The sequence below is a fragment of the Acomys russatus genome, chromosome 24, assembly GCF_903995435.1.
Source record: "Acomys russatus chromosome 24, mAcoRus1.1, whole genome shotgun sequence".
Lineage (NCBI taxonomy): Eukaryota > Metazoa > Chordata > Mammalia > Rodentia > Muridae > Acomys > Acomys russatus.
Genome location: NC_067160.1, coordinates 53,041,042 through 53,064,505, shown reverse-complemented (window position 1 = coordinate 53,064,505; position 23,464 = coordinate 53,041,042). Strand labels below are relative to the sequence as shown.

The 23,464-nt window shown below is 44.7% G+C and overlaps 1 protein-coding gene across 1 annotated transcript in view; it reads left to right on the top strand.

The window, feature by feature from the left end:
- Nup188 (nucleoporin 188) overlaps positions 1 to 23,464 on the top strand; it is a 56,054-nt gene that overhangs the window by 8,909 nt on the left and 23,681 nt on the right. Inside the window, exons 2-15 of the mRNA XM_051166194.1 lie at positions 2,386 to 2,440; positions 4,376 to 4,449; positions 7,270 to 7,354; positions 7,480 to 7,560; positions 8,620 to 8,664; positions 10,099 to 10,191; positions 10,322 to 10,441; positions 12,877 to 13,088; positions 14,156 to 14,270; positions 14,782 to 14,982; positions 15,981 to 16,070; positions 20,126 to 20,191; positions 21,103 to 21,222; positions 21,806 to 21,932. Coding sequence (XP_051022151.1) covers positions 2,386 to 2,440; positions 4,376 to 4,449; positions 7,270 to 7,354; positions 7,480 to 7,560; positions 8,620 to 8,664; positions 10,099 to 10,191; positions 10,322 to 10,441; positions 12,877 to 13,088; positions 14,156 to 14,270; positions 14,782 to 14,982; positions 15,981 to 16,070; positions 20,126 to 20,191; positions 21,103 to 21,222; positions 21,806 to 21,932 — 1,484 coding nt within the window. The remainder of the gene's footprint in view (positions 1 to 2,385; positions 2,441 to 4,375; positions 4,450 to 7,269; positions 7,355 to 7,479; positions 7,561 to 8,619; positions 8,665 to 10,098; positions 10,192 to 10,321; positions 10,442 to 12,876; positions 13,089 to 14,155; positions 14,271 to 14,781; positions 14,983 to 15,980; positions 16,071 to 20,125; positions 20,192 to 21,102; positions 21,223 to 21,805; positions 21,933 to 23,464) is intronic.

Here is a 23,464-nt window from a genome sequence, read left to right as displayed (position 1 = left end):
GGCAGGAGCTTCCTTGATTGTGCTCCACTTTATTCACTGAAACAGAGTCTGAGTTGGATCTGGACACATCAGTATGACATGTCTAGCTGGCTGGCTTGTTTCAGGGTCCTTTCTTGTCTCTGCCATTTAAATGCTGGGATTATAGGTATCTGCTACACACACACACACAAACACATGCACATGCAGCAGGTATTTTATCCACTAAGCCATCTTCCCAGCACAAGTTTTGTTTTAGATTTTCTTTACATTTGTGTGTGTGTGTGTGCGTGCGTGCTCTCTCTCTCACTGGCCCTTAGATTTTGTTTTTGAGCCAAGATCTTCTGTTTCCCAATGATGCTAAGTTTGCTACTTGTTGTATAGCTTTAAGTTCTCTGCCTCCCAAGTGCTGGGATTACAGGTGTGGTCCACCACACCTGTTTCTGTAGTGTTGGGATCAAACCTGAGGCCTTGTGCATGCCAGGTAAGCGAGCACTCTTACCTTTTTAAAGATTTTAGTCATACAGCAGCTGCCTGCATGTGTGCCTGCATGTGTGCCTGCATGTGTGCCTGCATGTGTGCCTGCATGTGTGCCTGCATGTGTGCCTGCATGTATGCCTGCATGTGTGCCTGCGTGCCAGAGGAGGGTGCAAGACCTCATTATAGACCACGTGGTTTGGAAGAGCAGCCAGTGCTCTTAACCTCTGAGCCATCTCTCCAGCCCCTCCCCAACTCTTTAAAAACCTTTTTAAGGTATGGTGAGATGGCTCAGAGGTTAAAAGCACTGGCTGCTCTTCCAAAGGTATGGTGGTCCGTTCCCACCAACCATAGCGTGGCTCACAACCATCTATAAGATCTGGTGCTCTCTTTTGGCATGCAGGTGTACATAATAAATAAATAAATCTTTTTTTAAAACCTTTAAAAATTTTCAGTTATTTAATTTGTTTGTATGTATGAATATGGAGGCCAGAGGACTGTAAGAGGAACTTTTATTCTGGCTCAGTTGTTGTCTGGGAGGCTTACTGCCTCCTGCTAACTTGGCCTAGTCCTGGGAGCTGCTAGCCTCCGTACCATCTAACCTAGCCCTCGAATGTTTTCAGCCTCTGAGATTTAGCACTTAATAAGATCACCCTTTCTTGTTCTTTCTGAACTCATAGCTGGCTGATTCAACTCAGCTGTTCTGGCTCAAACTCTTCTCCCAGCTGATTAATTTAATCTGGCTTCTCTCTCAGCCTCTGAATTGTTCTCTTTGGCCTCAAACTAACTCAGCAATCTGCTCTAGTCTTCTGGCTTCTCATTTTCTACCCCGTTCCGTCTTCACCTGAGTTCTCTGCAACGTATCTCTCTATTACTGCCTTTTTCTCCTTCTGAGAATTGGACATATCCTAATCTGTCAAATCTTCTCTGGTTCTTCCCCCCCTCCCCCTTATTGTTTGCTTGTTTGTTTCTTTGTTTTTTCGAGACAGGATTTCTCTGTGTCGTTTTTGCTGTCCTGGACTGCTTTGTAGACCGAGCTTGCCTCAAACTCACAGGGATCCGCCTGCCTCTGCCTCCTGATAGACAGCACTTTCAAACATGGGTGCTTCCTTCTTCAAACTAACTTTCCCCTCATTTGGGAGTATAGGCATGTACCACACTGTCTGGACCTAAGCTTTTCTTTACTTGATACTTGCTCTACACCAGGCTGACCTTGAACTCAGATCTGCTTGCTTCTGTCTCCTGGATTAAATACATGTTTGTATTCCAGCTGTATCACACAGACCTAGAAGGTCTTTGGGTGTGATCTCTTGCCAGAGCAGCCGTGTTCTGAATTAACATTCCTCTACAGAGGACAGCTGGTGGAGTTGCTCCTCTTCTTCCACCATATGGCTTCCTGGTACTTTGGAGCCAGTTGCACATTGAGCTTTCTCACCATCCCATTGTTTGTTTTTTGTTTTTTGTTTTTTTGGTTTTGGAGATGGGTTCTCATATAGCCCAGCCCTCTATGGGATTAGCTGTCTTTGTTTTTGTTTTTGTTTACATACTATCTATGTGGCTTAAGTTAATATCTTATACTTTTAGACCAAGCATGAGGGTTCATGCTTGTAATCCCATCACTTAGAACACTGAAGCAGGAGGATTGCTATAAGTTTGAGACCAGGGTGTACTATGAATAATTTTAGGCCAGCTTAGGCTACAGTATGAGACCTTGTATCAAAAAAACCTACTACAGGAAGGAGTGGGGGAACGGGAAGATACAAGTGAAGGGATAACAATTGAGATGTAATCTGAAAAATTATACTAGTAAAAATAATTTTAAAAAATTAAAAATTCTATGCTCTTATATTTTATGCTTATTTTAAATATCAAGTTTCTTTAATTTGTTTCTTTTTTCTTAGAAGAGCAAAATTATGTCTGCTTTCTTTTCAGGAGCAGTAGAGAACTCTGGACAATTCTCCTTGGGAGGTCAGCTCTTAGAGAACTGGTGAGTGGCAGCGCCCCTGGTGTTTTTTTTTTTTTTTTTTAGGAGTTTTAAAAGCTTTGATTACAAACAAAACCAGAAAAACCCAAATGGAGACTTGTCTTCTTGTGTAGCTACTGAAATGTTCTACGTCATCCTTTGCTTGTACCATGTTAATCCCTCTTCTGTAGTGACTCTGGTGCTGATAGTGAGGTCACCTGAGAGCAAGTGCAGAGAGCCTCTGCTGCTTGGGCTGAGAAGGGCTCTCAGGTCTCCTGTCTCAGGGTTCTAAAATGTTTTCGAGTATATGACCAGAGAAGAATAGCCATTCCTGTTGGCCCTTTAGTGTCTCACCCTGTGAGGAGGGTCCTAGGATATTCATATTCTGTTCCTTTTGTTATAACTAACACAGCGCTCCCCCTATCTTAGCACCTTATATTCCGTCATCTGATACTAGCCCTGCTTCTAGAGTGAACCTAAGAGAAGGGCGTCTTAGGAAATGTTTTGTGCACAGAGTGCTTTGGAGCAGCTTTTTGCTACGCACCTGGGCCTGTGCACACTCCTTAACTCCAGCGCCCCAGACGCTGAAGATGACCTCACCTTAGAACCGCCTACACTGCATAGTCCTGCTGTCTCATAAAAATAAACACCAAGTAATTAGGATTGGACACATGCTAGCTTAGTCTTATTTTATGTATGTGAGTGTTTTGCTGGCATGTATGTATATATCACATGCATGTCTGGTGTCCAAGGAGGCCAGAAGAGGGCATTTGATATCCTGAACTGCAGTCAGAGACAGTTGTTGGCTGCCATGTGGGTATTAGGAACTGAACTTGGTCTTCTGCAAGAGCAGTCGGTGCTTTTAGCTGTCTCTCCTGTGCCTTGAGTGGCTGCCTCAATCTCGTTGTGTGGCGTTTTCATTTGTAAGTACAATACAATAAAGTGATTTTAATTTTTATTTAATGGTTTACTTGGTTTTGTTTTGTTTTTGTTTTTGTTTTTTGTTTGTTTGTTTGTTTTTTGTTTTGTTTTTGTTTTTTGAGACAAGGTTTCTCTGTGTAGCAGAGTCCTAGACTCACTTTGTAGACCAGGCTGGCCTTGAACTCACAGCGATCCTCCTGCCTCTGCCTCCAGAGTGCTGGGATTAAAGCCGTGGGCAACAACGCCCGGCTGATTTACTTGTTTTATGTACATTGGCTTTTGCCTGCATGTATATCTGTATGAGTATTGGATTCCCTCAAACTGGAGTTACAGACAGTTGTGAGCTGCCATTTGGGGGCTGGGAATTGAACCTGGGCCCTCTGGAAAAGTAGCCAGTGTTCTTAAACTGCTGAGCATCTCTCCAGCTCCATGAAGTGATTTTATTAAAAACAACAACTTCTAGATTATATCTAGCATTGTAGAAGAATGACAGAAATTATTTGCTATTTAGTAAAATGTAATCATTAGAATTCCTCCTTATAAATATTTTCATAAATGATACTGCAGTATTAATTGAAGAAAACATTACAGAATTCTGTATTCAGAATGCTTAAACCAATGGTTCTCAACCTTTCTAATGCTGTGACCCTTCAATACAGTTTCTTTCTTTTTTTTTTTTTTTCCTCCCCCAAGACAAGGTTTCTCTATATATCCTTGGCTATCCTGGACTCACTTTGTAGACCAGGCTGGCCTTGAACTCACAGTGATCTGCCTACCTCTGCCTCCTGAGTGCTGGGATTAAAAGCGTACGCCAACACGCCCGGCTAATACAATTTCTTATGTTGTGGTGACCCCCAAGTATAAAATTATTTTTGTTTCTACTTCATAACGACAATTTTGCTACTGTTATGAATCGTAATGCCGTTCTGAATATTTTCCCATGGTCTTAGGAGACCCCTGTAAAAGGGTGGGTGGACAGTGTGACCCTGAAGCTGATTTAGGTTACATCGTGTAATTCATTGCCTTGTTCTTTTGCAGACTCAGATTGAGGCAGAACTGAATAAATACTGGCAGCGGTTGTTAGAAGGACTTTCTTACTACAGACCACCCAGGTACGGCTGTTCCGAGTATCTGGTGATGCCAGTTCTCCCAAGGACTCCAGCAGAGATGAAACTGTCCTGTGTGCTTTAAAATTGCTCAGCTAGTAAATAAGCAAGAATGCAGTTTAGACGTCTGTTGAAAGAAAGGTTGATTTCCTCCACAGTAATGCAGTTGTCGTCTGTCATCCCCCAGACAGCGTTCGCTGTAGTCCTGGCTGTCCTGGAACGCCCTCTGTAGACCAGGCTGCTGTGGGGATGTGTTGACTATTCAACTACTATTTCTTTTAAGATCTATTTATTTATCCAGCACTCGGGAGACAGAGGCAGGCGGATCGCTGTGAGTTCGAGGCCAGCCTGGTCTACAAAGTGAGTCCAGGATGGCCAAGGCTACACAGAGAAACCCTGTCTCAAAAAACAAAACAAAACAAACAAAAAAAGATCTATTTATTTATTATTTGTACAGTATACTGCCTCACGTGTGCCTGTGCGCCTGATTGCTGCTTCTAACGCTCCAGTTCACCACACTTTGTCCTAGGTGCTGCAGTATAGCCAGCAGCGACAAGGCTGCCGAGTGCTGGCGCTTGCTCAGTGTTCGCAGTGTGATAGCTCTTTCCCAAGCACGTATCATACATTAGTTAGGCAGAAGACCGTACAGCAAGAAAGTCGGCAGAGCTGGAGAGCTTGCTGGTAGAATGCTTGTGTGCCCAAGACTCTCAGTTCAGTCCAGCACCACAAGAGAAAAAGTGACTTGTGTTCATTGTGCTTTTTTGTTTTGTGGTTTTTTGGGGGGGGGTTGTTCCATTGTTTTTTTCAAGACAGGGTTTCTCTGTGTAGCCCTGGCTGTCCTGAACTCACTTTGTAGACCAGGCTGGCCTCCAACTCATAGAGATCCACTCTGCATTTCGAGTGCTGGGATTACAGGCGAGTGCCACCATGGCTAGCTTCATTGTGCATTTAAAAAATACTTTAAAAATTTTATTCTTCTCTCATATATTGCATCCTGAGTGCAGTTTCCCCTTCCTCCTCTCTTCCCAGCCCTTCCCCCATCCTTTCTCCTTCTTTGTGTAGCCTTGTAACTAACTCTGTAGACCAGGCTGACCTCAAATTTAGAGATGTGCTTGCCTCAGCCTCCTGAGTGCTGGAGCAAAGGTCTATACCAACACCTCCCAGCTGCTTAATCTTCAGAGTGACCCTTTTTGCTGCTTGTTTTCTCCACTGTACGTTGGGGGAAATGATACAGGCACTCTGTAAGTATCAGCAAGGTCCCAGTCCCAGGGAATCTGATGCCCTCTTCTGGCCTCTGGAGGTAACAGACACACATGCAGGCAAAACACCCATACACATAAAGTAAATAAAGGGACAACTTTAAAAAGGAGAGGAGGCTGGGCTTCATGGCACACACCTTTAATCCCAGCACTCAGAAGGCAGAGGCAGGTGGATCGCTGTGAGTTCGAGGCCAGCCTGGTCTACGAGTGAGTTCAGGACAGCCAGGGCTACACAGAAACCCTGTCTCGAAAAACCAAAAAAAGAAAAAGGAAGAAAGAGAGAGAGAAACTTTTATTCAATAACATGGGATTTGAAATCTAGTAAAAATAATTTGTTTCTCTCCTGAGGGTCTCAAAAGGCTCTGACTGTCCTGTAACTCAATATATAGATTAGGCTGGCCTGGAACTTAAAAATGCTTGTCTACCTCTTCCTCTCAGGTGCTGGGATTAAAGGTGTGTGCCACCACACCCAGCTAAACCTTTTTGTCCACCCCCTCCCCCTTTCTTGAGACAGGGTTTCTCTGTGGAGCCTTGTCTGTCTTGGACTTGCTTTGAAGACCAGGCTGGCCTGGAACTCACAGCAATCCACCTACCTCTGCCTCCTGACTACTGGGATCATTTTTATTTACTTTTTTTAATAACTAGAATTAAGCTCTAGACTTTCCTGTCATTTAACTGTTCTTGTTTGTCTTCTTGTGTTCTGGGATTAAACTGAAGAGCCTTTCACATGTGCTCTCCCAGCTGGACCTCATCCCTAGCCCGGAACGCCCTGCTCTTGTGCTATAGTCCAGTCCAGAGCAATGTGTTGCATTTAGTTGTCATGTCTACTTGTCTGAGCTCAACTGTTACTGCACCTCAACTTTTTCCTCAGCTTCATGACTTTGAGCAGTTTTAAGAAGACTGGTGGAAGCCGGGCATGGTGGCGCACGCCTTTAGTCCCAGCACTCAGGAGGCAGAGGCAGGTGGATCGCTGTGAGTTTGAGGCCAGCCTAGTCTACAAAGCGAGTCCAGGACAGCCAAGGCTACACAGAGAAACCCTGTCTCGAAAAACAAAACAAAACAAAAAACAAAAAAAGAAGACTGGTGGAGTATTTTACACAGTTTCTTCCACTTGGACTGACCTGATGTTTTTCTCACTGTGGATGTGAGCTATGGGCTTTTACGAGGGGAAATGCCATTCTTACTGCATCATTCCAGAGCGTGTGCTAGACCCATAGAGCAGGGGTGATGTTGCCCTTGGCCACCTTGCTGAGAAGTTCGAGGAGGAGGACATCTGACATGGACCTCTGGCCTCCACATATACTGTCCCCAACATGTTCTGAAAACTTAATGTAACTTAACAGATCCACAAATATCATTATTATAACTAGTTTATATAATGGGCATACATGATTTTGTTACATAGGCGTAGCCAGTTCTGTGTTATAAAGTCTGTAGATGTGAATGTGTGTGTATTTTATAGACACTAAAGGAAAAAGGCCAATCCTAAGGTGTCATCAGGTGTCTTTATTTTATACCCTCGGGCTGTCATTGTGAATGAGGAAATAACTCACTGTTTTTCTCCTAGTCCAAGTTCAGCTGAAAGAGTGAAAGCTAATAAAGAGGTAGCATCACCACTGAAGGAGCTGGGCTTACGAATCAGCAAGTTCTTGGTGAGTCTAAGTTAACATGGGCTCAGTGTACACTGCTTGTGGGTGCCTATGGCTTCATTACTAATGATGTTAATAAAAGTGCTAAGCCTTAGTGGCCGTTGCTCACTTGAGGCTTCTGTGTTTAGGGTCTTGATGAAGAGCAGAGTGTGCAGTTATTGCAGTGTTACCTTCAGGAGGATTACAGGGGGACGCGCGACTCACTAAAGGTTTGTGGTTTCCCATCTGCCTTTCTTCCTTAGAGTTTGGGTGCTTGCCCTTTACAGAAGAGATTAGCGATGTACAGGTGTTAGGGAATATCCATCCGTCTATCCGTCCACCTTATCTGCTTCTTTGAGACAAGGTTTCTCTATGTAGCCCTGGCTGTCCTGAAACTCACTCTGTGGACCCAGCTGGCTTCACCCAGAGATCTGCCTGCATCTGTCCCGAGTGTGTGCTACTACTGCCCTGCTAGGCAATACTTTTAAAGGCTGGACAGAGATTCCAACATAATGTTTAAGAAGACACCTGTCTTCATTCTTGCAGGAGTTGTAATATCAAAGAATTACATGTAAATGAGAGATCTGAGAGAATATCTATTGGTAACAATTAAAAAAAAAAAAAAAAAGCCCAGATCATTTAATATTACCAATGAAGACTCAGGAGCCAAATGCTGGGGTGAAAGCCTGCAAGCTCAGAGAGGCAGAGAGAGCGCCCAGCTGCCCTTCCTCCTCAGCTCACATCCCAGAGGGAGAAAGCCAAAAGTTTGCTAGCTCACCAGACAGCCCTGGAGGAAAAAGCCAAAGAGCTCCTTCTTCTCCACACTGTCTCTCCTTACTATTTAATCTCTGTTAGCTGGCTGCTTGCTCTGCCTGTTGATAGGGTTAACTTTATTTAATCCTGTATACAGAAAGCTCTTGGATTAAAGGTGTGTGCTAGGGCTGAACCACAGTTTGTTTACAGTAAACAGAAAGCTCTAGGATCAAAGACTGAGCTATGCCACTATTAGAAACAGGTTTTTATAGTTCACAGTCTTGGGGTTCACAATGGGATCAAATACCCTGCAACAATATCCTATCTTCCCAGCTTTACTCTTTTGTGTCAAGAGACAGACCAGTGGAGAGGGCAAGGTTCTGAATGATAGTTTGGCTAGACTTGGTTTAAACACAGGTGAAAATGTTCACAGAGATAAAAGAGAAGGGCAGTCACGAAGGGTGTGGTGCATCTTTTTCTTTGCCAGTTGCATTCTGCCTGTAAGACAGCTTCTTGACTGCTCTGTTTCCCTTCAGACGGTCCTGCAAGATGAGAGGCAGAGCCAGGCCTTAACCCTGAAGGTAAGCACCCACTGCTGTTTCATTCTTTCGTGGACAATTGTGTGACAGCTGCTTGACCCTGTTTTCTTGAGCATTCCTGCCTTTTCTTTTCTTTTTTTTTTTTTTTTTTTAAGTCTTACTGTCTATTCTTAGCTGGCCTGGAACTCACTATGTAGACTGGCCTGGCATGGAACTCACATAGATCCACCTGCTGCTGCCTCCTCAGTACTGGGTAGTAAGGGCATGTGCCAACACATCTTCCCTCTTGGCTCAGTTTTTAGGTCCTAGCTGAGGCTTCTTTTTGTTTGTTTGTTTTTCGAGATAGTCTCTCTTATAGTCCTGCCTGTCCTGGTGTCGCTTTGTAGATCAGGCTGGCCTCGAGCTCACAGAGATCCGCCTGCCTCTGCCTCCCTAGTGCTGCGATCACAGGTGTGTGCCACCATGCCAGGTTCTAGCTGAGTAGTTTTTCCCAGGATGCCTTATGCTGCTGGTGCTGAGAACTCACCTTGTTGATGACTCTTCTCTAAGGCTCAATTAACTTGAGATTTTGTGGGGAGGCCTGTGCTAGTGATTAACTTAGGGCCTCAAGGGTGCTAGGCAAGCATTCCACTACTGAGTCTCACTCTCAGATTTAGGATTAGTTTGTATTCCTATGCTCCTTGCCTGTCCTGCAGCCTTCTCAGGTCAGGTGTGTCCCTGGATGTGACTTGTGGAGTTGTTTCCTGTTGGTACTCAGTGCAGCTAAGTGCATTGCTTGCATGTGGCTGGGGCTTGTAGTCCTGGGTGTTGTACATTTGTTTCATGTATTTGACCTGTCAGTTTGTAACTTCCATATTATTTGGACCCTTTGAGAACTCATGCTAGAGAATTGTTTTTGAAGTTTGTTTATATTGCTAAGTAATAGTTCCTTTTCTCTTCCTTGGGTTTTGACTTTTTGTGGAAGGGTATTTATTGCTTTATTCAATGTATTTGCATTGCTGATATTCATCAGATTTTTCTGTTCATGTTTAAAAATGTTTATAGGGCCTGGGGGTGGCTCAGTGGTTCACAGAGTATGCGCTGCTCATCTAGAGGCCTCTGTTGGGTTCCTAGCACCCATGGTCTCTCACAGACGCCTGTAGCGCCAGCTCGGGGCATGCCCTCCTTCCTTCCTTTGGCCTTGGTAGGCACTGTCACACATGTGCTATATACATTCATGCACATAAATGAGATGAATTTTAGAAGATGTATTTATTGTGTATAACTTCATGGCAAGTATGTGGCGGTGAAAGAACAACTTGTGGGAGTTGGCTCTCCTTCCACCACATTGGTCCTGGAGCTTGAACTCAGCTTGTCAGGGTTTGTTGCCCCTGTCACATTTCTGAAGGATCTAATTATCAGCACTTGTAAAGTTGAGTCTTCTTTTTGCAAGAGTGAGTAACTAACTGACTTTGAAATTTTGTGGGTATCCCCTAGATTGCAGATTATTATTATGAAGAAAGGACCTGCGTTCTTCGTTGTGTGTTACATCTCCTCACATATTTCCAGGATGAGCGGCATCCCTACAGAGTAAGCCTGCTTGCTTTTCTTTGTTCTCTCTCCTCATGCCCTTCAGATTTACATAATTTCATATCACTCATAGCTACCTGAATGTTGATATTCTATTCTACACGTGAGTTACTGTGTTCTGGTTTTTAAGGCTGAATATGCAGACTGTGTCGACAAGCTGGAGAAGGAGCTGGTCTTAAAATACAGACAGCAGTTTGAGGAGTTGTACAGAATGGAAGCACCGACCTGGGAGACGCATGGCAACCTAATGGTATGTGGTGCTTGTGCTCAGCTCCAGCTCAAGAGAACAGCACGCCTTGTTCAGGGAGTGCTAGTGCCGGTTCTTCAGACACGAGGGGATGTGTCAGAAGTGGTGGGATGGGTGGAGGGAGGACAGGATTAAAACAGGTCACAGGTGGGACAAGGGGGTAGGTGTTGCTGGAGAGATGGCTCAGAGGTTAAGAGCACTGGTGCTCTTCTAAAGATCATGAGTTCAATTCCCAGCAACCACATGGTGGCTCATAACCATCTATAATGAGATCTGGTGCCCTCTTCTGGCCTGCAGGTGAAATACTGTATATATAATTAAAAAAAAAAAGACAAGGTCTCATTCTGTGTCCCAGGCCAGGGTATCCTAGACCTTATGGCTTCCCCATCTCTCTTATCTGTTTTTTGAGTGCTTTACCTACATGTACACCTGGATGCCAGAAGAGAGCATCAGATCACATTATAGATGGTTGTGAGCCACCATGTGGTTGCTGGGAATTGAACTCAGGACCTCCGGAAGAGCAGGCAGTGCCCTTAACCTCTGAACCATCTCTCCAGCCCCCAAGTTTGTTTTCTTCCTTCCTTCCTTTCTTTTTCTTCCTTCTTTCTCTCTCTCTCTTTCTTTCTTTCTTTCTTTCGTTGTTTGAGACATGGTTTCTCTGGGTAGCCCTGGCTATCCTGGACTGGCTTTGTGGACCAGGCTGGTTTTTTGCATTTTGTTTTGTTTTTGAGACAGGATTTCTCTCTTTTAGCCTTGGCTGTCCTGGACTCGCTTTGTGGACCAGGCTGGCCTTGAACTCACCACCTCCCGAGTGCTGGGATTAAAAGCATGCACCATCACGCCTGCTTTCTTTTAATATATGAAAAAAAATGCAGGTTTATTGGAAATGTCTCTCTACTGCCATGCAGTGGGGAAGAGGAAAGAGTGCACAGAGAAGGGAGAAAGAGAAGAGGAGAGATACAGAAAGAAAGAGGAGACCAGGTTTTATTCCTTTTTTTAATGTGCATTGGTATTTAGGTGTCAAATCCCTTGGAACTGGAGTTACAGACAGTTGTGAGCTGCCATGTGGGTGCTGGGGATTGAACCCAAGTCCTTTGGAAGAGCAGACAGTGCTCTTAACCACTGAGCCATCTCTCCAGATCGAGGTTTCATTTCTTTTTATTTTTTATTTTTTTTTTTATTTTTTATTTTTATTTTTATTTTTTATTTATTTATTTTTATTTTTTTTTAATTTTTTAAAATTTTTAAAAATTTTTTTTAGAGGTTTCATTTCTTATTTGTCTTTTTTTGTTTTTGTTTTTTCCAGAGCTGAGGACCAAACCCAGGGCCTTGAGCTTGCTAATAAGCAAGTACTCTACCCCTGAGCTAAATCCCCAACCCCCAGATTTCATTTTATGATCATTTTCTACTACGTGTACTGCTAGTCTGTTCTTCTCACCCTAGATTCTAAACCAACTAGCTTATGGGTTATAGTTTACTTGCTCTTGGCTTTTGTCTGCAGACAGCACTTCATATAGGTTGGCCTCAAACTCTCCACGTGGCCAACTCTAGTCCTAAATGCCTACTGTTTCCCTTCTTACCTCCCAAGTGCTGGGATTACAGGCAGCAGCACCGCACCGAGATTTTTTTTTAAAAATAATGTATTAAAACAGTCTGTCTGCGGGTGCTATTCAGTGGTAGGAGACTTTCCCAGCATGGCTACGGAACTAGTTTTCTTATCTAGCACAGCAAAACAAGCAAGAGCAAATGCTAGTGACTTCAAACATATGATAGAAGAAAAGGACCCAGGCCTGGCTTGAGGGCACAGGACTGAAATCCAAGTTCCTTGGGTAGAAAAGATTGGGTTTAAGGCCAACTTGAATAGTGTGTGTGTGTGTGTGTGTGTGTGTGTGTGTGTGTGTGTGTGTGTGTTTTCTTTTTTGGAGATAGGGTTTCTCTGTCAGCCCTGGCTGTCCTAGACTCTACCAATGAAATTAGGCTATGGCTAGGTGTCTTCCTGTCCACCATGGGACCTTTCTTGGTGAGTACAGCACAGTAGAAAAGAACGTGTGCGTAACCGTCGTAGAGGGCAATGCTCTATATATGCCAGCTGCCTGCCTTGTCCAGGTGTTGTTTGCTGGTTGTTTTTGCCAGGTTGTCCTGAAGGTTTTATAGCGTGATCATGTTGGCGAAGATTGAGATCAGCTGGGTGTGTTGCACACTTGTAATCTCAGCACTTAGAAGGCAGGGTAAAAGGATCCAGGGTTCAGGATTAGCCTCAGCAACGTGGTGAGCTAAAGGCTAGCCTGGACAACATAAGACTGCACGCACACAGTACTCTTCCAAGTGGACTTCCAGGGCTACTTAGTGAGGCCCTGTCTATTTTTTTTTTTTTTTTAAGGTTAATTTGTTTTCTAGTCTAACTGTCTTTCTCTCCCCTTTTCTCTGTATTGGTGCAGACTGAGCGCCAGGTCTCTCGATGGTTTCTTCAGTGCCTCCGGGAACAGGCCATGCTCCTAGAAATTATTTTCCTCTACTATGCATACTTCGAGATGGCGCCTAGTGACCTGCTGCTACTCACCAAGATGTTCAAGGAGCAAGGATTTGGTAGTAGGCAGACCAACAGACATCTGGTGGATGAAACCATGGATCCTTTTGTAGATCGCATTGGGTAAGTGTGAGTGAGGTGGGTTATAAATGTGTGCAGTGTTGAGACCACTGGCAGTGCAGTGCCTGTGTGGCTGGGTTTAGACCACTGGCAGTGCAGTGCCTGTGTGGCTGGGTTTAGACCACTGGCAGTGCAGTGCCTGTGTGGCTGGGCGGAGAGGGAAGCGGTGTGGGGAAGTAGGTGGGCGTGCTGACGTAGGAACTGTAGTCTGCAATTAAGGGGATTTGTTCTCTCAGAACTGTACTTTATTTAGCACTTTTTTACTTTTGTGCATGAGCGTTTTGCTTTTATGTGTATGCATGTGTACTGTTGTTTGCCTGGTGCCTTTGGAGGCCAGAAGAAGGCATTGAATCCCCTGAAATTGGTGTTAGCAATAGTATGAGCCATCATGTGGGTGCTGGGAACTGCACTGGATCCTCTACAAGAGCGGCAAGTGCCCTTAGTTGCTTTCCCATCTCATTAGCCCAAAGACTTTCTTTTTTGTTTGTTTCATTTTCAAGACAGGGTTTCTCTGTGTAGACTGGCTCTCCTATAGCTCACTGTAGACCAGGCTGGCTTCAATCTCAGGGATCCACCTATATCTGCCTCCCAAGGGCTGGCATTAAAGACAAGTGTCACGAGGGCACCAAAAGCAAAAAGCTTATTCTCGGCTTCCCTCCAGGTCATTGTTTGTCATCTTTGAATTTATTTTTTCTGTACTCATGGCCATGCTGAGGCATATTCTCTAGTGAACAAAGAAATACATTTGAGAAGTGAGAGCTGGGTCAGGCGTAGTTTATAGCTATGGAAAACTCGTGTTAGTTTTGAGCTGCCCTGAGTGATAGGCACAGCCACAGGCCAGTGTCATGTCCTTGAAATTGAGGTGTGCTGGAAACAGGAGCATAAAGTACACAAAATGAGAGACAGCCTGTGGGCTTGGGTGCAGGGCCCTGGGTTTGGTCCTCAGCACCACAGAACCAACAAAGACTGAAAATACTCAGTGTTAGCTATGACAGCGAGTGCCTTAGGTTGCCCTTTAGTTTCAGCTCTGAACAGTGTGAATGAGACTGTGACACAGCTTTCCTCTCCAGGTACTTCAGCGCCCTGATCCTGGTGGAAGGCATGGATATTGAGTCCTTGCATAAGTGTGCCTTGGATGACAGGAGAGAACTGCACCAGTTTGCTCAGGACGGGCTTATTTGTCAGGTGAACTTGAAAGGGCCTTTTTCTTTTCTCAAGTGGTTTATAGTGAGTTTTAATCAGAGACTGCCCTAATGCACAGCGTTATCTGTTCTGTATTTTTAATTAGGTCTTGGAGAAATCAGCTTTTCATGCAGAAATGATAATAGAATATATAATAGGGAGCAGAGTCACTAGCAGAGGTGGCCCAAGGACACAACCTTTGGGTTATGGGCATTTGTGGGGTTTGTGAAACAAAGGAAAAGGGAAGAACCCTGAGAACGATTAGAAAGAAGGTCCGAGTGCACGGGGTTAAAGAAGGATCGGCCCATCGCGTCGCTGACTGAACATGTGTCTCAGAGTTCTAAACCAGACTGTATGAAATCAGTAGAGAGGATTGTGGGTGAAAGTAAGATGGTGGGGTGAAGGCACGTGCGGTCCTGGTATAGGGAGCAAGGGTCTCTAGGAGAGCGGCTTCCTTGGCCATGACAACTTGCCTGACCTTTTCATAGACACACGTGTTCTCTCCCCTCATTAGGATATGGACCGTGCTATGCTGACCTTGGGAGACATTCCACATCATGCCCCTGTGCTTTTGGCCTGGGCCCTCCTCCGTCACACACTGAACCCAGAAGAGACCAGCAGTGTGGTCAGGAAGATAGGCGGCACAGCCATCCAGCTGAGTGTGTTTCAGTACTTGACTCGACTGCTTCGGTCACTTGCCAGTGGGGGAAATGATGTGAGTCTCAAGTGCTTAGTAGCTGAACATGAGGAGAGCAGGCCCTGGGGAACAGTGAAAACTGATAGAGGCATGGGTCCTTTAGATTTTTATTCTTTATTGAGATGGCATCTCAGTTTGTAGCCCTGGCTGGCCTTGAACTTTTTGATCCTCCTGCCCTAGCCTCTCAAGGGCTGAAATCTCAGGCAGGTGCCACTGGGCCAGCTTTGTGATGCTCTTTCACTGGCTTCCGTGGGGTGCTCAGAGAGCATTCTCTGCACTCCCCAGTGCTATCACACTTAGTCTTGATAATATAACTGTGTTTGGACTGACTGACACATTAGAAAACTGAGACTTGCTCGGGAAGATGTAATTTGACCCAAGCAATAGTACTGAGTAAGTGGTAAGCGGAGGCTGAACAGACGGTGCCTCACTCTTGGGCTAGAACAGGGGTTCTCAACCTCTCTGTAGACGGAACGACTCTTTCACAGGGTCGTCTAAGACCATCTGAAAACACAGATATTTACATATTATTCATAACAGTAGCAAAATTATAGTTATGAAGGAGCAAAGAAAATAATTATGGTTGTGGGTTGGCACAAGGTGAGGAGCTATAAAGGGTTGCAGCATCAGGAAGGCTGAGACCCACTGCACTGGAGGATGACTGGGCATGTCTGAACTGCTCAGCTGTAACAGTGAGTGAGAAACTCTTCTGAGTCTTAATTGAGGCTCAAATGGAGTTCGCTTGGTTTATTATTCAGCTCATTCTGATGTGCTAAAGTGTCAGGAGCAGGTTCAGTGGTCAGGTATTTATATAGCATATGTGCGGCCCTAGAATTAGTCCGAAAGGAAAAAACAAACAAACAAAAAAAACCAAACCAGATTTGGTGGTTGCCATTGGCTGTTCCCTTTTTTTTTTTTTTTTTTTTTCCCAAGGACTCTATTATAATGTGATTGCTGAGTCTTGGAGAGAGAGTTGTGTTGTTCAGACTTAATCTTTCACTGCTCTGTTGTTCTAGTGCACCACAAGCACTGCCTGCATGTGTGTCTACGGCCTCCTCTCCTTCGCTCTGACCGCACTGGAGCTGCACACCCTGGGCAATCAGCAGGTCAGTACACGGCCATCCTGACTTAGGCTGGCTCTGCATTTGCAGTCCACTCACTTCACTGCACCCTCACATTTGTTCCTGCTGTTTGTTTATTTGTTGATTGATTGCTTGATTGATGGTCTTTTTCAAGACAAGGTTTCTCTGTGTAGCCTGGCTGTACTGGAACTTGCTCTGAAGACCAGGCTGGCCTCGAGCTCACAGACATCCGCCTGCCTCTGCCTCCCTGAGTGCTGGGATTACAGGTGTGCATCACCACAGCCTGGCTTGTTTTATCAAAGATATGAGATGTAAATTGTAACAAACCCAGAAAGTGATACAAAGGATATAACCCTATCACACAGGATGGAATTACATTAGGATACACATGCACACGTTATATTCCGTTAGCAGATGGATGTGTCTTTTCTATGCACAGACATACATGCACTCTCATTCTAATGTAATTCGGTATTGGAATCATGGCATATATGATGATGTGTAAAAGTATGGGCTTTCCATGCCTGCCCTTGCTCTGCATAATGACACAGAAACCTTTTAATTTATTTTTTTTAAGATTTGTTTATTTATTATTATGTATACAGTGCTGCCTGCTATGTACATTTGCAGGCCAGAAGAATGCAACAAATTATATTATAGATGGTTGTGAGCCACCATGTGGTTGCTGGGAATTGAACTCAGGGCCTCTGTAAGAATAGTCAGTGCCCTTAACCTCTGAGCCATCTCTCTAGCCCCCTTTTAATTTATTAAAAGCTTATGGCACTATAGCTGGACAGATACTCAGCTATTCTAACCCAACAATACTGGTCTGGCTTGCTTCCTACCATGTGGCTCATCATATGCCATCTTAGTCTCGCTCTGGCACCTCCTTATTATCCCCACCTGAGACCCTCCCTCCTGCCCCCTCCACTACCCTGTTCTTCTGCTCAGCTATTGGCTGTTCAGCTCTATATTTAACCAATTAGAAGGTCATGGGGAACAGAAATCAGCATTTGAATACATAGTACACAAAACATCCTCCAGTAATTGTCTTGGCATCTACCAAGGTTTAAGCCCAGGAACTCCTAAGGGTACCAAATAGGAAACCTTTAATGCTCACTTCCTGTGTGTAAATCTCAGAATCTTCATATAAAATGTGTACATGTCTGGGTGTGGTGGCACACATCTTTAATCCCAGCCCTCGAGAGGCAGAGGCAGGCGGGTCTACAAAGAAGTCTAGGCCAGCCAAAGTTACACAGAGAAACCCTGTCTCGAAGGGGAAAAAAAAAAAAGAAGAAGAAAGAAAAAACTGTGTACATGTTATCCTGTATACTTAAATCATCTCAGGGTTACTGATAATACCTGGTATGCAAATAGTAGTTATGTTGTCTTGTTCGGGGAGTAGTGGTAGGAAAAAAATGCATAATTGTTTGTCCTGTCTTGTTTTCTATTTTGAGATTATAGTTAGGTGGGACTACGTAGCCCAGACTGGACTCAACCTCCCACGTGTTCCAGCCACTTTTCTCAAATGGTTTTGGTTTGTGGTTGGCTGAGTCTGGATGTGCAGCCTGACAGTTTGAGACTCAGTGACAAGCAAGCTGCACACTGTCTGCTTGTGTATGTATTTTGCTGAATTGTTGTTTTGTTTTGAAATAGGGTCTCACTGTGTAGCCCTGGCTAATCTGGAAATTGATTTGTTGACCAGGCTGGCTTTGAACTCACAGAGATTTGTCTGCCTCTGCCTACTGAGTGCTGGGATTAAAGGCGTGTGCCACCATGCCTGGCTAGCCTTAGTTTTAAATTTTATTTTTTATAAATTTTATTACTGTATGTAGATATATAGTGCCTGTGTTCATGCATGTGCGTGATTGCTTGAGTGTGGAAGGCAGAAGGCAGCTTTTCAGAGTCAGCTTTCGCTTCTACTATTACATGGATTTATTGTTTAAACTTGAGTTGTTAGGCTTTCAGATCAGTGTTGTGCCTACTGAGCTGCATCTGTGGCTCCTTAAGCTGAGTTTTTTATTGTTGTTTTGGTTTGGTTTTTCTTTCTTTTTTGTTTTTTTAAAGATTTATTTATTATTTGTACAGTATTTGGCCAGAAGAGGGCACCAGATTTCATTATAGATGGTTGTGAGCCACGGTATGATTGTGGGAATTGAAGAACCTTTGGAAGAACAGCCAGCGCTCTTACCTCTAAGCTATCTCTCCAGCCCCTGGTTTTGTTTTTTTCAAGACTCTGTGTAGCTCTGGCTGTCCTGGAACTTACTCTTTAGACCAAGCTGGCCTCCAACTCAGAGATTCACCTGTTTCTTCTTTCCAATTGCTGGGACTAAAGGCCTGTGCTACCACTGCCTGGCTTCATAGTTAATGATTAGTATTTTATAAATTCATGAAAATGAGGTTGGTGTCAATTGATAGGCTCAGTTACTCTATTCTACTGTTTGGGGCACAGAAAGAACTTTGGGAAGTGGTAAAGTTCTGGTGACTTCAGCTTTTATCCTACACTTTAAGATTGATCAGGAAGACCTGGGACATAGATAGAAAGAAAACATTCGGCCAGTCATTACATCCATGGGTTTATCCACCCACACCCCAGTTCCTGAAGTAACGACTCTGAAACTTATTATTTATGAACAGATGGCTAGGCCATAAGCCTTGGCTCATTCCCCAACTAGCTCATAACTTACTTCACCTGTTTACTCTGTGTGCCACATGACTGGTTACCTCTCCTCAGTTTCATATGCCAGTCTTTCTCAGAGGCGAATCCCCTGCATCTGACTTTATCCCAGAGTTCCTCTCTTTTTCCTGGAACTCCCACCTCCTATTTCCTGCCTCAGCTAATAGGCCATCAGCTTTTTATTGACAAGCAATGCTTCCATTCAGTACACAAGAGATTCTCTTTACAAGTTGTGGTGGCACACACCTTCACTGCCAGAACAGGAGGCAGAGGCAGGAGGATCTGTGTGAGTTTAATGCCGGCTTGGTCTACATAGTGACCAAGGACAACCAGGGCTACATAGTAAGACCCTGTCAGAAAGGAAGGGAAGAAAGAAAGAAAGAAAGAAAGAAAGAAAGAAAGAAGGAAGGAAGGAAGGAAGGAAGGAAGCTGGGTGTGGTAGCATATGTTTGTAATCCCAGCACTTGAGAAGTCAGACGGCTGGATTTCTGTGAGTTTGAAGCCAGCGTGGTCTACAAAGTGAGCACCAAAGCTACACAGAGAAACTCTCAAGAAACAAGACAAAACAAAAACAAAATAGAAAGGAAGGAAGGAAAGAAGAAAATGTCCTAGGGCTAGAGAGATGGCTCAGCAGTTAAGAACACTTGCTGCTCTTAGAGGGGACTTGAGTTTGGTTTCCAGCAACTCCATGATAGCTCACAGCTGCCTGTATCCCTATTTCCGTGGGAGTGGATGCCCTCTTTTGCCCGCCCTCCCTCCCTCCCTCCCTTCCTTCCTCCCTCCCTCCCACTCTATTTCTTAAGTATTCTATAAGCAACTGATGGATGCCAAGTGTGCTAGGCTCTGAGCTGGTACTGAGGACACAATAGATTAGAAAGATCCTGTTCCTGCCTAAGAGCTTGAGCCACATAAAGATAACAACAGTAACTTTGCCTTTTTGAGACAGGCTGTGCCAAAAGCACGGCATTGCAGCTTCCATCATTTCCATCCTGTAGATAGGCATTTACAGATCAAGAAGTTCAATTTGTCTTGCACGCCTTTAATCCCAGCACCTGGGAAGCAGTGGCAGGCAGATCTCTGTGAATTTGAGACCAGCCTTGTCTACATAGTATATTCTAGGCCAGCCAGTGCTATACAGAGAAACTCTGTCTCAAAAGGAAAAAAAAGTGAATTTGTGAACCTGTCTGCAGACAAGAAGTGCTTGTCTTGCCCTCTCAGGCAGTGCTAGGAGCATAGGCTGCAGGGTTGTACTGTGACTGTAAACAGTGCAGCACTGTGCCTTGACTGAGAACCGGGCTGCTTGCTGTGCTGCGCAGCATGTTTCTTGGTGTTCTTCTGCTAATAGAATGCCATAGATACCTGGTTCATGCAGGGAACACAAACCATTTTCTTCTCTTGACAGGATGTAATTGACACAGCATGTGAAGTCCTGGCAGACCCTTCCCTTCCAGAGCTGTTCTGGGGAACAGTAAGTATGTTGGAGGCACTCATGCTGTGACATGGTCTAGAGCAGTGGTTCTCAACCTGCTTAAGGCTGCGGCTCTTTAATACAGTAGTGACCCCCACATAAATTACTTTGTTATTATGTCATAACTGTAATTTTGCTGTTATGACTCATAGTGTAAATGACTGTTTTCTGATGGTCTTAGGGGGCTCCTGTGAAAGGGTCATTTTAAGGTCACAACCCCAGGTTGAGAATTGCTTGCTCTAGAGCAAAGAAAATGATGAGATATTGTGAGAAGTTTTAGGGTTAGCATTTTAGAGTTCAGGCCCAGCTGCTCAATCTCTTTTTCCTTTGTATCCCAGCTGGACTGATGTGCTTCCATAGCTTCTCCCTGCAGAGATGCTGCAGGCCCCTGAGAGAAGCTGTTATAAGCCATTTTAGATTGGGCATCTGTTGCCTGTGTGCTGGCAAAGCATTGGCGTGATTTGGAGTACTTCTCACTTTAATAGACGCATAGCAGAAGGAATTACATTGTGTGACAAAGGGTGGCCAGGAGGATAGGCAGGCAGTCTCTTTTCAGGTCATGAATACTTCTGTATCTTTTCAATGGAACATGAACATCTTAAATTATATTTATGTCTGTGTAAATGAAAGGATTATTTCCTCAGGTTGTTATGTTTTCTTTTTTTTTTTCAAGACAGAGTTACGTAGCCTTGGCTATCCTGGTCTTGCTTTATAGACCAGGTTGGCCTCGAACTCACAGAGATCCACCTGCCTCTGCCTCCCCAGTGCTCAGATTACAGGCGTGCGCCATCAAGCCTGGCTGCAATCAGTTTTCTTAACTGCCGAGCCATCTCTACAAGTCTCTTTTTCTAGATATTCTTAGCATTGCTGGGCACTTGTGAGGAGGAATGACTTCTTCTTTTCCACCTTAGGAGCCAACCTCTGGTCTTGGGATCATTCTGGACAGTGTGTGTGGAATGTTCCCCCATCTCCTTTCCCCACTTCTGCAGTTGCTCCGAGCCCTTGTATCAGGGAAGTCCACCGCCAAAAAGGTGGGTGATTTGCTCAGATTGCTAAAGAGAAGTGGGAGGGGCTGGCTGAGGTTTCCCTGGCATGGCTGTATGCACTCTACATGGAAGTCCACTGCCAGGACAGGAGGTTGTCTGAAATCAAATGAAAGATGCTCTTAAGTGGTGTCACCTCAGGTCTGTATAGGGACATAAGAATCTTTTTGCTAAGTGCCTAGTAGCCTGATGCCTGCTTAGGAGAGGACAGTGGATTTAAGAAATGAGTGCTGAGCAGGGTGAGGGTGTGCTTTGTGGTCAGTGCTTCCCCAGGGTCTGCAAGGCCCTGGGAGTGATTTAGCTTTGGAGAGGGTGATGGTGAGAGAGACTGGAGGGGCACGTGGAGAGAGCCAACTATGTATGTGTGGAGTAAGGGGAGCTTGAGTTAGGTAGAGGATGGTGAGGCTTAACTGGGAAGAGCAGAGGCAGTTTTCAGAAGAGTCTAAGGAGTAGTCTGGAGAAGTTTAGCAGACCAGCATATACAACCCGGCCTAAAGAGCGAGTGTGAAACCCTTTGAAAAAGTGCCCCACGAGTGAGCATATAACTGGGTGTCTTTCTGGTTGTTGGCAGGTGTACAGTTTCCTGGATAAAATGTCGTTCTACAATGAACTTCATAAGCACAAGCCTCATGATGTGCTCTCTCATGAAGATGGAACTCTGTGGCGGAGGCAAAGCCCCAAACTCCTGTACCCTCTAGGTAAGACAGGCGCCCTGCAGTAGCCCTGCTTCAAGGGTCTAGTTAAACCTGATGCTGGCTGGATCCTCTCACGTGCAGTGCCCAGGAGGCACCCTTCTCTTCTCACTGCTTGCTGGTTCATGGGTAAGGAGTGTTGGCTTGTGGTGCTGAGCATCAGATCCAGGACCTGATGTGTTTGGGCAGGCGCTCCACAGCTCAGTGGTGCCCTGCTTGCCTTCTCTTACCCTCTTTTCGTTGTTATTGTTGTTTGTTTTGAAAGCATCATGTTTTGTTACTAGCCCAGGCTGGCATGGAATCATGATTTTCTTACCTCATCCTTTTTTTTTTTTTTTTTTTTTTTTTTCGAGACAGGGTTTCTCTGTGTAGCCTTGGCCATCCTGGACTCACTTTGTAGACCAGGCTGGCCTCGAACTCACAGCGATCCGCCTGCCTCTGCCTCCCGAGTGCTGGGATTAAAGGCATGCGCCACCACGCCCGGCTTTACCTCATCCTTTTTCATGCTAGGATTATGTACACTATACTGAACTTCTGGTGCTCGCTCTCTCTCTAGGGCTCTAGCGTGCTCTCTCTCATTCTCTTTCTCTCTTTAGGTTTTTGAGATGATGGGTGTTTTCTGTGTAACAGCTCTGGTTGTCCTTGAATTCACTCTGTAGACCCAGCAGGCCTCAAACTTGTCTCTCTCTCTCTTTTTTATTTTTATTTATTTATTTATTTATTTATTTTGGTTTTTCGAGACAGGGTTTCTCTGTGTAGCCTTGGCCATCCTGGACTCACTTTGTAGACCAGGCTGGCCTTGAACTCACAGCGATCCGCCTGCCTCTGCCTCCCGAGTGCTGGGATTAAAGGCGTGCGCCACCATGCCCGGCTTCTTTTTTATTTTTTAAGATTACTTTTTTGTATATTATTCTGTACCTCATGTGAGCCTGCAGGCCAGAAGAGGGCACCAGATCACATTATAGATGGTTGTGAGCCACCATGTGGTTGCTGGGAATTGAACTCAGGACCTCTGGAAGAGCAGCCAGTGCTCCCAACCTCTGAGCCATCTCTCCAGCCCCTTGTCTCTCTTTTTTAATGAATGTTTTTACATCACTAAATTCTCTTACTGTATTTGTTATTGTTTCCTGTAATGAGGTAAGCAGGGCAGAGGTCTGTCCATCGTATGATCAGGGAAGTATCTGACGGATTTCCTTTCACATATTTCCTATACTCTCATTCATACTTGACATTTCTTTGTCTAAAGAATGTTTAGATAGAGTGCATTGGGGTTTTTTGTTTTACTAATTGTCCTAGGATTTCTGTTGCTGTGATAAACACCTCAACCAAAAGCACCTTAGAGAGGAAAAGGGCTTATTTCCTCTTACAGCTCTATACCACCATTCATTAGCCAAGGACGTCAGGGTAAGAACTCAAGCAGAGACAGTTACGGGTTTGCTGCACATGGCTTGCTCAGCCTGCTTTCTCACACCGCTTGGGGCCGCCTGCCCAGGGTTGACGCTACCCACCACGGGCTGGGCCTTCCACATCAATTATTA